The 18,175-nt window shown below is 36.6% G+C and overlaps 1 protein-coding gene across 4 annotated transcripts in view; it reads left to right on the top strand.

Annotated features, from left to right (window-relative positions):
• Nucleotides 1-18,175, top strand: part of LOC150001962 (receptor-type tyrosine-protein phosphatase zeta-like) — a 210,395-nt gene that overhangs the window by 61,182 nt on the left and 131,038 nt on the right. For all 4 annotated transcript variants that reach the window (XM_090287428.1, XM_090287427.1, XM_090287430.1 and 1 more), the window contains exon 2: nt 6,121-6,186. In XM_090287428.1, the coding sequence (XP_090143554.1) occupies nt 6,121-6,186 (66 nt within the window). The remainder of the gene's footprint in view (nt 1-6,120; nt 6,187-18,175) is intronic.

The raw sequence follows: 18,175 nt of genomic DNA, 5'->3' as shown, positions 1-18,175 counted from the left end.
ATATTTTGTCAGAGCACTGCTGCTAGATTATATACTAGGATACAGATGATAAGTAAAATATATATTAGTCAACATGAAACAGACTATCTTTAGGATAAAGGCAAAGTCAGAGGCATGTTTATAATTTGAAATTTTATAATGATATTTTTAGTAGAAAATGAGCACCCTGATTTTTGTTGTTGTTTGAAAAAGTTGAGCAAAAAAATGCTGTTTATCTATATCTTTCATATGCATATGGTAGTTATCAAAACTTTTAATATAAAGAAAAGATGAGGTAGTATATATGTGTGTGTATATATATATACACACATATATATATATTTGCATATATCTAGGTGCTTAAGGTAGAGGATGGAATGTGTTGAAACAAAAAACTTTTTAAGGTTACCTAAAATAAAATAAAGCAAATTTCTCTATAAATTTTTGTAGCAGGTTATAAAACCACTTCATGAAGAATACTTTTGGGTAAATTTCAGAGTAGCCTTAAAAAATATTTTCTAATGTATATTTTCTTGTGTGTCATATGTCGTACAGTTATTTCTGAAATTTATTTCTTGTTTTAGCACTGCAAAACACACCAAAAGAGACCTGATAAATACTTTTAAATGGGAAGAAATAATATAATAATTAAAGAAACAAAATTCATAGAGAAAAAAGCTAATTTATTATAATTGATTTTAAAATGTTTAAGTACTTTGATATATTCTGTTTTATATAGCATTTACTGATTTTAAAAGTATATAATCAATGAAAACAGTGAACCTAGCTTCTCTTTTCTTCTTCATTGGAGCTATCATATCTCATCTATCAGACGTCTAAGTAGAATTTTAAAAGTGGGGTACTCTTTCATGACCACAGACTATGTAATTAGCATATGAATGTGTAACAGATTGTTTGAAGTAACAATTAAGGGAACAATACAGAAAGGAACTGAAGAAAACTACCAACACCTGGGAATCTTGTATTGAAGAAAGCTTTCTTAATATAAGTAATTAAAAATGAAGGACAAATACTCATTGTTCAATGTTAGAGCCCTACAGGGGAAACTAAAATTTTTTTGGTATTTGCTATCATCTTTTAGGCTGAATCATTAGAACAAGAACTTACTGTTTTATTTATTTCAATGTAATACTTGCTAAATGTAGGTTTTGTATTGTATTTGATCTGAAACCATCAAAATGCATTTATAGGACAAAAAGTCTTACATTTAAAAATTATTTAGCAAAAAGTGATGGTATGATGTTTGAATACTTGTAATTACTGGTATGTTACATTCTAATTAACATAATTAGCTCTGAAACAGTTCTCGTAATAACTGTCAACATTTGTGTCAATTTAGTGGCAGTTAATGACATGTGTAGTAAAGATCTGCTACTCATTTCACTTGCAAGTAAAATAAAATAAACCTTTCCAAAAAAGAAAAAAAAAAGTGTTTATATTTAGAACATATAATAGATTATGGAAAACCTTTTCCCTGTGGTCAGTGCAAAAAATTTTAGAGGAAAATTCCAACTGATGGCCAGGTTAAATGAGATATACAGTCAGTTCTTTATAATTTATATATCTAAATAATTCCTTCTGGTGAATGTCTAGGTGTATCATTTGGTTTTATTTTGTTTTTCTTGAAGGTATACATACTATAGGGATTCCTGCTCGAGCAACACACCTCAAGTAACGAATAGCTCAGGATTGTTAGGAATCCTTGATATCTGGGAAGGCTCAGTGGAGTAAGAGGCAAGGAGCTGTACATTATTGTTTCATTTTTGTCACTAACTATACAAACCACTTGTATTTCTTTGGCATAATAAATTGCCTTATCTCTAAAATAGGAATTATTATTTTGTAGACCGTTAAGGTCTGAGTCAGATGACCTTTAAGGTCTTTTCTCACACTTAAGTGGATATGTTCCTTGATCATAAAGAAATACTTGTCCCCAGAATTGAATCATAAATGACCACCATACCATGGGACAACTGCATTTTAAAAATAAAACGGTAATCTAATATTTCATTTTAAGTAAAAAAATACATAGTCATGAATATTAATATAATGTTATATATAATAGCCAAAAAAAACAAACCCAACCTAAGTATCCATCAATTGATGAATGGGTAAATAAAGTGTGGTATATCCATTATGAAAACAAAATTGTACCAGACAAGGTTAAACAGCAAGGAAGACTTTACTCAAGGTTATTGCAATTGGGAGAGAAGCCAGAACTAAGTCTGAACTAAACTCCATTAGAGTAGAGGGGATAAGATTTTTTAAAGGTTGGAGTGGAAAGGTACTGCAGGACATTAAGGAGAAAATCATAGACCATTTGTGTTTTCTAATTGGCATTGTCTAAAGAAAAAATAAATGAATAACTTACGAGAAGTAGTTTTTGCAGCTCCTACACTATCACAGAAACAGGGAGATAAGGGTAAGAATGCTCTTTCCTGTGATTACATTTCAAAGAGATTATTCTCATGCCCTCAAGAGTACATTTCTGGTTGTAAAACTGCCATGTGGCTATGAAAATGATTTACATATCAAAGGGACACAGATAATTTACAATTACAAGTATTCTAACCTCTAAGAAAAGGTAGGACAGGGGCCTAGAGTCAAAAAGAAGCCAGTTCAAAGTTTATTCAAGCTTGAGGGGAACCTGAAGGCCATTTTGGTTACCATGCAACGAGTGTTTTTAGTCAATGAAAAGGAATGAAGCATTGATAAATGCTACAACATGGATGAACCCTGAAAACATGAATTATGCTAAATGAAAGAAGCCAGCCACAGAAGGCCATCTATTTGTGATTCTGTCTATATGAAATGTCTAGAATATCAAATCTATATAGACAAAGTAAATGAGTAATTACCTATACCTGGGGGTTTTGGAGGTAGGGTTGGAGTGGCAACTAGAATATGGGTTTTTGGGGGGAGAGGGGGGTAATGAAGATATTTTAAAATTATAGTGATGAATGCACAACTCTGTAAATATAATAAAAGCCATTAAATTGTACATTTTAATTGGTGAATTGTATGATATGTAAATTATATTTTAATAAAGCTGTTATCAAAACATATTGTTGAAATGTGCTACATGGCCAATGGAATATTTTCCAATATTTCTGGTTATAAAAATTGTAAAGCAAAACCAAAACCCTTATTTCTCCAAGGTATAATTTTGATTAATCTGTGGATGTAAAATGTGTATTTCTGGTAGCTGGCCTGATTTTCAGTTTTTATAGCAGTTATTTGTTACTTTGTTGTACTAATCAAAGAGTATATGACATGGAAAAAAGGAAAATAATTTTTGAAATGTCCAGAAGATATTTGCTTCCCTGAAAATGAGAACTGTCAATAAAGAGAAACAACTGTTTATTGAGAATTAGAAGAATAGTTTCTGTACTTAACTGATGAGAAACATCAATATAGATATAGATATGGTGTTACAGAACCCCTGGGCTGCTCCAGTTGAAAACAAACCCGTGGGCTCTTTAGTTAGGGGCCCGATTGCCCGCCGCCAAAATTATAACTCTCAATACCAGAGTTTAGTGAAAAGAAAAGAATAGTTTATTTAACAGTTATATAGATTTAGTTATTTGCAGATTTCTGTTGTTAAGTCTTATGTTCTTTAAAACATCCATAAACACATATCCTTGCCTCCCCCCTACCAAACCAGGCTAGTTTTAGAAAAGTCAGAGAAACCCTTTCCCTACTTTCCAAACACAGTTCAGCTTTACCAGTAGCTGCCAATCATTCAATCCTGATTGGGGAGACCTCGTCTGTGTTATGGGGTCCACCAGCTTTTAATCCAGAACCTCATGGATTCTCAGCCTCCTTGTAAACTGTATAGTTAGTCCTTTTGTAATCCACACAGTCAGCCTCAGCCTTAGTCCAATTCACACAGTCCGCCTTAACCTTAGTTAAATCCGCACAGTCAGCCTCAGCCTTAGTCCAATTCGCACAGACCGCCTTAACCTTAGTTAAATCCGCACAGTCAGGCTGCCTAAAATGTCTGCCGCTTATTTTTTAAATCCCTGACTACATCCTCTGATGTAGTGGGTGCGGTAACCAGTTCTGACCATTCACAGAACCTTATGCAGGTTCTGTGTGCTTTCTCCATACCATCCCCTGGTTCAAGACTCCTCCCATTTACCTGAGGCTTTGGATGCATTAAAGCCATTTTGCATAAAAAAGGCACTAGCCACCGGCCTCAGGCATGTGGAGGCATTCTGAAAAGCTGCTTCCTTCTCCCCATCCCCCAGCTGCAAACTCTGGGGTTTTTTGGAACACCTCTGTTTCTGTAACAATGGTATGGTGTGGTGTGGTGTAGTACAGCATAGTATAAATCAATCCTTGCATTCCAATGAAGGCTATATTGACAGAACCTCAGTTTATGAGTAACAGTCCATACGTTAATGTGTAGCCATTTCTACAGAAACAGTTTTGTCAACAGTGATCAGGTTCCAAACCTAGCTCCAAAATATTTATTTCACCCACCATGTAGTTGACTGGAGTACTAATGTTAGTACTGACTCTCTGGGTATAAGGGACAATGACACAAGAAGGAGGATGATAAATCATAACATTCCTATACCCTGGGTGGGGGCCTAACTCCAGGCAAAATTTTGAATTATGCAGAGTGAGGCTTTGGTTTTAAAACACTCTGGAACCAATTTCTACTTGTGGGGCAGAGAGGTTCCCACACCACCAATCCTGGATACCAACTGGGTGTCCTACAATTTCACTCAATTCTGACACTATCTAACTCAATTCTGACCCTATCCACATGGGACAGCATCAGATCCTACAAGCTTAGTCCTGTAAGATTGTTCCTACTCCTTCACACACCAGTTGCCAAATCCATGTTTTCACCTATGCTTCTGATCAACTGACTAAATACTTCATTTGCTAGAGTGGCTCACAGAACTTGGAGAAACATTTTACTTACTAGATCACCAGTTTATTATGAAAGCATATAACCCAGGGATGGCCAGATGGATGATATGCAGAGGACAGGTATGGGGAAAGGATTCAAAGCTTCTGTGACCTCTCTAGATGTGCCACATGCCCAAAATCTCCATGTGTTCACCAGTGGGGAATTTCTCAACCTGGAAGTTCTCCAAACCTTCTTGTGAGTTTTTATGGAGGTTTCATTTCATTATATAGACATGGTTGATTAAATCACTGACCATTGGCAGTTAGGTCAGCCTCCAGGTCCTTTTCACTCACCAGAGGATGAGGGAAGAGGGACCTGAAACTTCGAACCCTCTAATTACCAGGTGGTGACCATGATGACCCCCAAAAGTCACCTCACTAACATAACAAAAGATGCATGTTTATGGCTTTCTACGATTAAGAAATTCCAAGGTTTTAGGAGCTCTGTGACTGAAACAGGGACAAAGATGAAATGTGTCTTTCTTAATATAAATCACAATATCACAGGCTCCCACCCACTTTCCTTTCTTTAACTCCTTCCAGTGTTCTAAATCTAAAGCCTCTCTCTCTGGTCATGAGGCATGGCAAAGCTTTTATAATGCCCTAAGCTTCTCATTGTATTACTGGACTCAGTCATTTAAGGCACAGATTTACCTACTAACATAACCTTTCTCCAGCCAACATACACTCATTTATATTCCCACATCCTCAAGGCATCTAATTTAATTTGTATTGTAAAAGAAGCAAATTTTAAAAACATGATAACCTCTGGTCTCCAAGAAGCATTTACAGATAAAACTTTGGTTTTTATGAACTCCAAAGTATTGCTAATTCATAGGATTTTAAACATTAGACTTAGGGAATGATAAGAAAAATGTGAAGATAGGGCAAGTTGACCTTTCTGACCCCAAGGTCTCTCTAAGTTGCTCCTGCTTTACCCAGAATATGTGCTTTGTCCCTGCCTGAACTTCAGCTTTCTTTAAGTGTGCCCCCTAAAATGTACACTCTCTACGAAAAGAGGCACAATGGAGTCTATAGTGGTGGTGGTCGGGGTTGGGGGGGAGACATTGGGAAGGTGATGTGGAAAGGAGTAATCAGGAACCATTCATGTATGGATGATTTGGGAATCTTACATTTTAAAAAAGTTAGACATGCATGTTTTTCTACACATTGATCAATTGTTTTTCTTGGTTATAGATTGGGCTTATGGATACTACAGACAACAGAGAAAACTTGTTGAAGAGATTGGCTGGTCCTATACAGGTAAACATACTATTGTATAATGAGTTTTGGAAGAAAATTTTATCAAGTTTTTATCTATTTTTATATGTAAGAGGAAACTTTGTAGCTCAACACATCTTTTAAATTTAGCTACATAGATATTCATTTAGATTAATTAATGAAAGTGCTATATGCAAAATGATTTCTAGTGGACTTTCCCTAAGCAAATTTTTTAGTGTAGAGATTCTGGTATCAGCTGGATTTGAATCGCAGGTCCACAGTGGCTCTTATCTCCCTGGGAAATGTGCATAAGCTTATCTGAGGATCATTTTTTTCATCTTTTAAATGGAGGCTTATTCTAAGCATTAAGTTAGATAAATGAAATTGTCATAGTGCCTTCGTATAAACAAAGCTCTCAAGAAATGTTGGCTGCTGTTATGATCACAGTCGTGATTTTTTTACTCATTTAACAAATGTTGATGGGATTTGTGCCCTCAGAGGGGTCTTCCTTTTGAATTACTGTGCTGCATTAATTGGAATCAGGGTCTAAAATAATTCTGTAGAATTGCCAGGCTTGACTTAGAGCATCATGAATATCTGAAGTTGGCTTGAAATGGTTAGAACCAGAAGTCATGATCAGAAACCCTAGAGGAGAGGAGAAGCTCCAGGCTTGATCAGAAGAACGTGGGCAGCATCTAGGTGGTCCATGACATGCCTGGCGACCATCTGAGACAGTGCTGAGCAGTAGAGGAGCGGAGGGGAGTTGGAGGACTGGGTGAAAAAGGTGAAGGGATTAAAAAAGAAAAAAACATCTCATAGACACAGGCAACAGTATGATGATTACTGGAGGGAAAGGGGTGTAGGGGGAGGTAGGAGAGAGTAAAGTGGGGATAAATGGTGATGGAAGGAGACTTGACTTGGGGTGGTGAACACAAATATATAAGTGATGTATTATAGAATTGTACACCTGAAACCTATATTATTTTATTAACCAATGTCACACAAATAAATTCAATAAGAAGGGAAAAATTAAAAAGAAATAAGATTAGGTTGATAAGATGGAATCAGATTAGAAGGACTTTAACATAAGTCAAGCCAATTTGAACTTTATTTTATAGATGAAGGGCAGCGCCATTGGTTTTGTATATTGGCGTACATTTTGTTTTTTATTCTTCCTTTAAAAGAGTAAATATTGTTTTAGAAAATTTAGAAAATAAGTTCAAACACAAAGAATATAAAAATTGCTCCTAACTACCTCCAGGGAAATTCACTAAAAAGAATGGATGTATTCCTTTCCAGCCAGTTTTTATTATATTTGTGTATTTTATACAGACTTATGCATCCAGTTTACTATAGAAATAAACTTTGAGCATTTCCTCGTTTCAGTGATGATTCTTGTTGATTATTATGTCTTATTTTTAACCATTCATTATTTATGGATATTTAAACTACTATAAAAATAACAATAGATGAATAGACAAATTGATATAAGCCTTTATTTGTAATCTAATTTCTTTTCAGCGAATAAGTGATATGCAATTACTGAATAGAAAAAAAATTAAATGCTTTCAAATTTCTTGATACACACAGTCTAATTGTTTTCAGAGAGTTTATACTAATATATAGTGTAAGTAAGGGACTAACCCACTAAATGCTAGGCCAGGATTGATAATTGTCATTTAAAAAATCCTTACTAATTTCAAAGCTTTAAAATGGACACATTGTTTTACTTTGTTTTGTTTAATTACCACTGAAGTCAAGATTTTAATTTCTATTAGCCATTTGTATTACCTCTTCTGTGAAATAAATTAAATCAGAGCAAGAAAAATGAAAAATTAAGGCATATCTATACTGTGAATGACTGGCAGATGGGTACGAGATAGGTATGTATGGTATTATATGGAAGGAAATATTCTTAATTCATCCATTTACAGTTATGACTGTATAGGTAAAAAATACTGTTTTTTAAGTATATTTTATTGATTATGTTATTACAAGTAGTCCCCAATTTTTTCTCTTTGTTCCCCTCTGCCCAGTGCCCCCCTTCCCTCCAGCAATCCCACCCCCTTAGTTCATGTCCATGGTTGTGCATATAAGTTCTTTGGCTTCACCCTTTCCTATATTACTCTTAACTTCCCCCTGTCTATTTGTACCCACAAATTATGCTTCTTAATCCCTGCACTATTTCCCCATTTCTCCCCCTTCCCTATCCTAGCTGATAACCCTCCAAATGATCCCCATACTATGATTCTGTTCCTATTCTGGTTTGCTTAGTTGGATTTTATTTTTATTTTTTAGATTCAGTTGTTGATAGTTGTGAGTTTGTTGTCATTTTAATGTTCATAATCTTGATCTTTTTCTTAAGTAAGTCCCTTTGACATTTCATATAATAATAGCTTGGTGATGATGAGCTCCTTTAGTTTTACCTTGTCTGGAAAGCACTTTATCTGCCCTTCCATTCTAAATGATAGCTTTGCTGGATAGAGTAATCTTGGTTGTAGGTTCTTGCTTTTCATCACTTTGAATACTTCTTGCCAGTCCCTTCTTGCCTGCAAAGTTTTTTTTGAGAAATCAGCTGACAGTCTTATAGGCACCCCTTTGTAGGTATCTCTCTCCTTTTCTCTTGCTGCTTTTAAGATTTGCTCTTTATCTTTCACCTTTGGCATTTTAATTATGATGTACCTTGGTGTGGTCCTTTTTGGGTCTAGCTCGCTTGGGATTCTCTGTGCTTCCTGGACTTGTATGTCTATTTCCTTCGCCAAATTGGGGGAGTTTTCTTTCATTATTTTCTCACTTAAGTTTTCAATTTCTTGCTCTTCCTCTTCTCCTTCTCACACTCCTGTGGTTTGGATGATGGCATGTTTAAAGTTATCCCAGAGGTTCCTAAGCCTCTCCTCATTTTTTCAATTCTTGTTTCCTCATTCTGTACTGGCTGACTTTTTTTCTTCCTTACATTTCAAATCATTGATTTGAACCCCGCTTTCCTTCCCTTCACCACTGGTTTTATGTGGATTTTCCTTCATTTCATTTAGCATAGCCTTCACTTCTTCCCTTATGCATTTGCCATACTTAAGCATATCTGTCAAGCCTGTCAGCATCTTTATCACCGGTGTTTGGAACTCTTCATTTGTTAGATTGGCTATCTCCTCACCTGTTAAGTTGCCTATCTCCTCGTTGCTTAGTTCTCCCACTGGAACCTTGATCTATTTCCTCTTTTGGGCCATACTTCTCTGTCTCCTCATCTTGACAGGCTCCTGTGTTTGTTTGCCTCTGTGTCTTAGGCAGAGTTGTCGCTCCTGTTATGTTTATAAGGGGCGGAGCCTTAGGTATTTGTCAGTACGGGGCAACCCTTTTCTCTATGTTGTGGCGCTATGTGTGGGGGAGGGCTCTGAGAGGGAACAATGCCGCTTGCTCAGCACTCGCCCTTTTCCAGCACTTCTCCCACTTTCGTATGGGACTGGCACTTCTCTAACTGTTGCCCTGGCTTTCATTCCCAGAGTGGGTGCATCTGAGGACATTCTAAGACTATGGAAACCCTTTAAACAAGCTGACTCTGCTCAGAGAACAGCAGTTTCTTCCTCCACCCCAACCCACACTGGTTTGCACAGTCAGAAGCTATGAGGCTTCATTTTCCCCAGCACTGGGACCATGACCTGCTCGGTCTGGTCTGGTGCTGGGCTGGCGCTTCCCTGGTGTCCCTCCCTACTTTTAAAAATGTGTGATTGCACTTTCCACCAGCCTGCTGCTTCCACCGCTCCTGCTGCCACCACAGTGTCCTCTCCGCCCCAGTCCCACCGCTCCTACCTGTGTGGATGAGTATTTCTTTTTTATATCTTTGTTTGTTGGACTTCTATGTAGCTTGATTTTCTGGAACCCCTGAATGTTTCCAGTTTTGAGGTAGTTGTATTCCTTCTTACCCTGTTTCTCTGAAAATAAGACCTAGTGCAATTTTTTTCAAGCTTAGAAATATGAGGCCTCCTCTGAAAATAAGACCTAGCAGCAGTCATTGCTACAGCTCCCCCCAAATTCTTGATGGAATTCAGAGTTTGGCTGGTTATGCTGTGTTTGTGATGACATGACTACAGTATATTAATAAATGTTGATTTTTTTTCTTCAACAATAAATGTGAATTCTTGTTCATGGAAAAATAAGACATATCCTGAAAATATGCCCTAACGCATCATTAGGAGAAAAATATCAATGTAAGACAGTGTCTTATTTTCAGGGAAACATGATATATGTGGAGGGAGATGCAGCATGTCTATCTAGGCCTCCATCTTGGCCAGAAATCAAAATTTTTTATTTTTACTTTTAATATATAAAAGCAAAAATTATCTATAATTCTATACCACATTTAATCACTTAATTGCAGTTTATTGTTTTAATGTTTTGCTATTATATACCCAGTATAATAAACCTCAAAATGTGGTGACATGAGCAATTTTTTTTCAGAAAAAGAAATACTTTAGGAAAGAACTAACTCCTATCCTTCTCAGACTATTCCAAAAGATACAAGAAGAGGGAAGACTGCCAAACTCATTCTATGAAGCCAGTATAACCCTAATTCCAAAACCAGGTCAAGACACAACAAAGAAAGAAAACTACAGGCCAATATCGCTGATGAACATAGATGCTAAAATCCTCAACAAAATATTGGCAAACCGGATCCAGCAAAACATTAGAAAGATCATACACCACGATCAAGTAGGATTCATTCCAGGGATGCAAGGATGGTTTAACATTCGTAAATCAATAAACGTAATACACCACATAAACAAAATGAAAGACAAAAACCACATGATAATATCAATAGATGCAGAAAAAGCATTTGATAAAGTACAACACCCATTTATGATAAAAACTCTCAGCAAAATGGGAATAGAGGGAGCATACCTCAACATAATAAAGGCCATATACGAGAAACCTGAAGCCAACATCATACTCAATGGGCAAAAACTGAGAGCATTCCCCCTGAGATCAGGAACAAGACAAGGATGTCCGCTCTCCCCACTCCTATTCAACATAGTCTTGGAAGTTCTAGCCACCGCAATCAGACAAGAAAGAGAAATAAAAGGCATCCAAATTGGAAAAGAGGAAGTAAAACTGTCATTATTTGCAGATGACATGATAGTGTACATAGAAAACCCTATAGACTCCACAAAAAAACTACTCGACCTAATAAGTGAATTCGGCAAAATAGCAGGATACAAAGTCAATATTAAGAAATCAAAGGCATTTTTATACACCAACAATAAAAACTCAGAGATAGAAACTGAAAGAAAAATTCAATTTACCATAGCAACAAGAAAAATAAAATACCTAGGAATAAACTTAACCAAGGAGGTAAAAGACCTGTACTCAGAAAACTACATAACATTGAAGAAAGAAATTAAAGAAGATACAAATAAATGGAAGCATATACCATGCTCATGGATGGGAAGAATCAACATCATTAAAATGTCCATACTACCCAAAGCAATTTATAGATTCAATGCAATCCCTATTAAAATACCAGCAACATATTTCACAGACCTAGAACAAATACTTCAAAAATTTATATGGAACCAAAAAAGAGCCCGAATAGCCACAGCAATTTTGAGGAAGAAGAACACAGTAGGAGGAATCACAATACCTGATATCAAACTATACTACAAGGCCACGGTAATCAAAACAGTCTGGTACTGGCATAAAAACAGACATATAGATCAATGGAACAGAATAGAGAGCCCAGAAATAAACCCAGGTTCATATGGTCAACTAATATTTGACAAAGGGGGAAAGAACATCAAATGGAGTGAAAAGAGCCTCTTCAACAAATGGTGTTGGGAGAACTGGACAGGGACATGCAAAAAAATGAAACTAGACCACCAACTTACACCATACACCAGAATAAACTCAAAATGGATCAAAGACTTAAATGTAAGCCGTGATACCATAAAAGTCCTAGAGGAAAAAATAGGCAGGAAAATTTCAGATATCCCACGTAGCAACATTTTCACTGATATATCTCCTAAGGCAAGGGAAATAAAGGAAAGAATAAACAAATGGGACTACATCAAACTAAAAAGTTTCTGCTCAGCTAAAGAAAACATCAGCAAGATGAAAAGGAAACCAACCATATGGGAAAATATATTCGCCAATGACATCTCAGACAAGGGATTGATCTCCAAAATATATAAAGAACTCATACGACTCAACACCAAGAAGACAGACAACCCAATTAAAAAATGGGCAAAGGACCTGAACAAACACTTCTCCAAAGAAGACATACAGAGGGCCCATAGACATATGAAAATATGCTCAACATCACTAGCCATCAGAGAGATGCAAATAAAAACCACAATGAGATACCACCTCACACCAGTCAGAATGGCCATAATCAACAAATCAACAAACAACTTGTGCTGGAGAGGATGCGGAGAAACGGGAACCCTGGTGCATTGCTGGTGGGAATGCAGACTGGTGCAGCCACTATGGAAAACAGTTTGGAATTTCCTCAAAAAACTAAAAATGGAACTGCCTTTTGAACCAGCAATTCCATTACTGGGATTATAACCGAAAAATCCTGAAACACAAATTCAAAAGAACCTATGCACTCCAATGTTCATAGCAGCACTATTTACAATAGCCAAGTGCTGGAAACAACCTAAATGCCCATCTGTAGATGAGTGGATCAAAAAACTGTGGTACATTTACACAATGGAGTTCTATGTAGCAGAAAGAAAGAAGGAACTTCTACCATTTGCAACAACATGGATGGAACTAGAGAGAATTATGCTTAGCGAAATAAGCCAGGCAACGAAAGAAAAATACGTTATGCTGTCACCTATTACAGGAAACTAATGAACAACACAAACAAATGAGCAAAATTGAACCAGAGGGCATAAGCCTATGACCGCATTACCTGAGTGATTGTCTGTACGCATAAGCCTCACTTAATCCTCTCTGCAGCGCTGCCTCCGGAGACTCAACAGTTTGGCTGAACTAAATGGCTGAGTTGGTGAAGAATGGGGTGGTCTGTGGGCTTCACTTTAAAACTGAATTCTCTTTTCTATCCTAATGGCTTGGACAGAAAGGGCCCAGAGGTCTGAGAGGGGGGAAACATAAACTATTTCCCTCAGCCCAAACTAAATAAAATGGGCAAAAGGGTTTTGGACAGGAGAGATGTGCCTAGCACACCTTCCTCCAAAGAAGCCCTTTTTTTTTTTTTTTTTCTCCTAATGTGGAACATTGAAAAATTAATCCCTGCCTTTTGCCACCTAGTAGTTATGGATTGAATGATGCTTTTTTTTTAACCCTTTTTGCCAAATCTGTTGCCCCCAGAACACAACAAGGATGCCAGCCCGCTAAACCAAGCACGCCATTGTCCGGAGACAGCCAACTGACCTGGAGTCTGCACAATCCTTCCCCATGTGGGAAGGCCACCCTCCCCTCCACACCCCCACTGTTATTAGGGATTTCTGGACCCAAGGGTAGGTAGGACGACGACCATGTCCAGCTTGAAGCAGCTAGAGGAGCTTGAGACCTTCGCCCATTGTCCTTTACAAGATTACAAAGGGTCTTAATATCTGAGAGGGAGGGATAGTTATTTTTTACGAACCATGGGTATGGACTTGGGGGGGGATGCTGGGGGAGGGAGATACTGGGTGGAGGGGAGTAAAGGGGAAAAAATTGGAACTACTGTAACAACATAATCAATAAAATATACTTTAAAAAAAAAAAAAAAGAAAAAGAAATACTTTAACAAAAATGATTATTATATTAAGGTGCCTAAATGATATAATATTAATATATGTGTTCAAATTAATTTCAGAAAATTTTGTTATTTTGCATTTTCTCACATTTTTACTAACACTGTTTTTTTTTAATTTGGTCAACTTGAATGACACACATTTTTAATTTATAGTTTTCTGATTACTTAATTTCTTAAACTACCCCAAACAACAGGGTCTTATGGCTTTGAAAAGATATATAAGTAAATACTACTTGAGGCAAATTAAAATGATAGACATGAGGACTTCTGGCCAAGATGGGCCTGGACTGGAACGCTCCATCTCCTTCCATGGCTAGAAAGAGTACAACTACCGCAAAGCCAGAGATAGCCACAGGTTCCAGAGAATGGAGCTGCATGGAAGTCCAACATATGAGGTTGTAAAGAAGTGGCGCTCATCCGGATGGGTGGGGCGGGGGCGAGGTCAGGGCGGAGAGGTCAAGCTGTGCTGGAGGCGGTGGCAGCGATGGCAGCAGGACAGCGGTGGGCACAGATGCCCATTTTTGGGGGTGGCATAGGGCACCTGGAGGGCGCACCTGGCTGCAGACCAGACCTGTTGGCTCATGATTCCAATGCTGGGGAGGGCGGATCCTCACTGCCTTTGTGGGGCCTGGAGAGTGTGGGGACAGAGAAGGAGGTTCTCAGTCTCTCAGCGAATGACAGGAAACCATCTTGGACCCCCACCCCCACACAAAATACCACAGCATGGTGAGAAGGGTCACCCGGTTGTGATGAGTGCACAGGGGTCCACCCCCTATAGCATAGGAAGTATGACAGCCCCACCCAGAAGCAAAGGGAAATACAAAACTGTAAGGATGGCACAGATCATGATAGAGATCCTGGTGACGCAGCTGATTAGACAGCAAATGTCTAATCTAACGAAGCAGCAGATAGGAAATCTTTCTGAGGCACAGTTCAGAGTTTTGGTTATAAAAATGCTTACAGACCTAACAGCAGATCTTAAACAAGACGGGGAAGGAATGAAGGTTAGTCCTGCTGAAATGAACAAAAACACATATGAAACTAGTGGTGAAGTAAAGAAAACCAGGAATGAAATCAATAAATCGGAACATAGGGAAGGAACAAACAGTCAACCACTGCAGAAAAAGGAAACAAAAAGTGAGGAAAATTAGGAGAGGCTCAGAAAACTATGGGACAGCTATAAGCGGGCCAACATCTAAATCATAGGGTTGCCAGAAGGTGAAGAAGAAGAACTAGAAATTGAAAAATTATGTGAAAAAATAATGAAGCAGAACTTCCCTAACTTGGGGAAGGAAATAGACTTACAGGTCCAGGAAGCACAAGGAGTTCCAAATAATTGGACCCAGGGAGAACCACACCAAGACACATTATAATCAAAATTTCAAAAATTAAGGATAAAGAGAGAATCTTAAAAGCAGCAAGAGAGAAGAGAGTTATATACAAAGGGGTCCGAATAAGACTCTCAGATTACTTCTCAAAAGAAACTGCAGGCAAGAAGGGACTGGCAAGAAATATTCAAAGTAATGAAAAGCAAAAACATACAACCATGATTACTCTATCCAGCGAACCTGTCATTCAGAATAAAAGGGCAGAGAAAGTGCTTCCAGGACAAAGTAAAAGTGAAGGAGTTCATCAGATCCAAACCACTGTTATGTGAAATTTTAAAGGGACTTGTTTAGGAGAAAGAATATCAAAACTATGAACATTAAAATGAAAATTGTATCACAACAACTGACAACAGAAGCTAGGGAACCAAAAGAAAGGCAAACTAAGTAGGCAACAAGAGTCGGAAAAGAATTATAGGTATGGGGAACATTATGGGGGGAGGTCAGCAGGGAAGGGGAAGGGGGGACAGGAAGGGAGATGGTACTGGAATTAAGAAGCATAGTAGGAGGGAGTGGAGTAGATAGGAATATGTTGAGAAGAACTATATGCACAACCAGTGGGCATGGACTAAGCAGGGGACAACCGGAGGGAGTGGTGTCACTGGGTGGAGGAGAACAAAGGGAAAATAAATTGGGACAACTGTAACAGCATAATTAATAAAGCATATTAAAAATAAAAGAAAATAAAATGATAGACATGAATGTCATTTAAAAAATTGATGATTTACTTGTTTATCCTAAACAATTTTACTTTATTAAAATTGAACATGCTGTATTTTATTTGAATAGATTTGTGTCTTTGGATTTGATTCTAGGCTCTGGACCAATTTTTCTCTATTATATATATAACTCATAAAACAAAAATTGTAAGGTAGGTTATTTTGAGTTATAGATACAGGTGACTTTTAAGTACCTCTAAATTGTATTTAAAATTAGATTTTTAAGTAAGTATTTAAGCATAAAAAGAAAATATTTTCCCTTAGTCTGACTTTATTAAAATAATGCTAAGGTTAAGGCTAAAAATTATTAACAATAAAATAATTATCATGCAGGAACAAATACTAAGATACATCCAAAAGAAGAGGTAAATATTTTGTAGGAAATAACTGCTAACATGTTTTTTCACTTTTGAAACATTTGGGAGTCTTGCATATTCAAATATATTTCTTATTATATGATAAGAATATTGTTACTTTTAATTAATTATTTAGAAAATTTCTCTAAAATTAATTTGATTATAATAAAGAAAAGCCAAAATGCTTCTCTTAAAACTTTTTTGGCATCGTTATATTTTTTAAAGATACATGTTACTTACATTTATTTTTACATAGAGAAAGCTGGTTTTAGATAGAAAGTATTATATGTACTGATATAAAAGATAAATTTTCATGTCTGTTTTTATATATACTATGAGTTGGGTTGTAAGTTTATTTTTTCCTTTTTTAATTAAATTTATTGGATGAGATTGGTTAATAAGTTTACATAGGTTTTAAGTATACATGTCTATGATCCATGATCTGTAAACTGTTGCATTGTGTGCCCACCACCCAAAGTCAGATTATCTGTCACCACATATTTGACCCCCTTTACCCTTTACTCCGGCCTACATACCTTCTTTCTGGTAACCATGATACTGTTTTCTGTGTCTGTGAGTTTTTGTTTGTTCATTTGTTCCTTTCAGTTTTATATCCCACACATGAGTGAAATCATATGTTTTTTTACTTTTTCCATCTTATTTTACTTAGCATGATATACTCAGGGTCTGTTCATGCTGTTTCAAATAGCATTATTTCATCTTTCCCTATGGCTGAATAGTATTCCATTGTACCTGTGTACCATATCTTCTTTATCCAATCATCTGTCAAAAGGCACTTTGGTTGTTTCCATGTCTTGTCCACTATGTATAATGCAGTACACATAGGGATGCACATATCTTTGTGAATAAATGTTTTGAAATTTTGGGGGTAGATATGAAGAGGGTTGGCTGGGTCATATGGTAACTCTATTATTAATTTTTTGAGAAAACTCCATACTGTTTTCCATAGTGACTGTACCAGTTTACATTCCAACCAGCAGTGATTAAGGATTCCTTTTTCTCCACCACCTCTCCAGCACTTGTTACTACATGTCTAGTTGATAATAGCCATCTAACAGGTGTGAAGTGGTATCTCGCCATGTTGATAGTTTTGATTTGCATTTCCCTAATAACTAGTGAGTTGAACATCTTCTCATATACCTGTTGACAATTTCTATGTCTTCTTAAGACAAGGGTCTGTTTAGGTCCTCTGCTAACTTTTTGATTGGACTGTTTTTAAGTTGTATGAGTTCTTTACATATTTTGGATATTAACCGTTTTTTGGAGCAGAGATCTCAGAAATAAACCCACATGTATATTGGCAAATAATTTTCAACAAAGGAACCAAAACATACAATAGAGAAAAGAAAACTTCTTCAATAAATGGTTCTGGGAAAATCAGAAAGCCACACGCAAAAGAATGAAATTACATTACTAATTGTCTCTATATACAAAAATTAACTCAAAATAGATCGAAGACCTAAATATAGAACCTGAAAAAATAAATTACATAGAAGAAAACATAGGCAGTAAACTTATGGGTCTTGGTCCTAGAGAAGATCTTATGAATTCGACCCCAAAGGCAAAAAGAAATGAATGGGACTATATCAAATTAAAAGCCTCTGCACAGCAAAAGAAGCCACCAAAAACAGAAAAAGGCAACGAGCTGAATGAAAGCAGAAATTTGTAAACAACAGCTCCGGGTTGTACATTTATTAACCAATGTAATAAAGTATTATATTATTATATTTTTAAAACTTTTTATGCTTTGTAACTTTATATCTACAACAATAACCCATTTTTATCTTTATTTTCCTT

This window comes from Furipterus horrens, unplaced genomic scaffold (genome assembly GCF_987537825.1).
Source record: "Furipterus horrens unplaced genomic scaffold, mFurHor1.1.pri manual_scaffold_9, whole genome shotgun sequence".
Classification (NCBI taxonomy): Eukaryota; Metazoa; Chordata; class Mammalia; order Chiroptera; family Furipteridae; genus Furipterus; species Furipterus horrens.
Note: the sequence above shows the minus strand (reverse complement) of the source record. Positions and strands in the feature narration are given on the sequence as shown.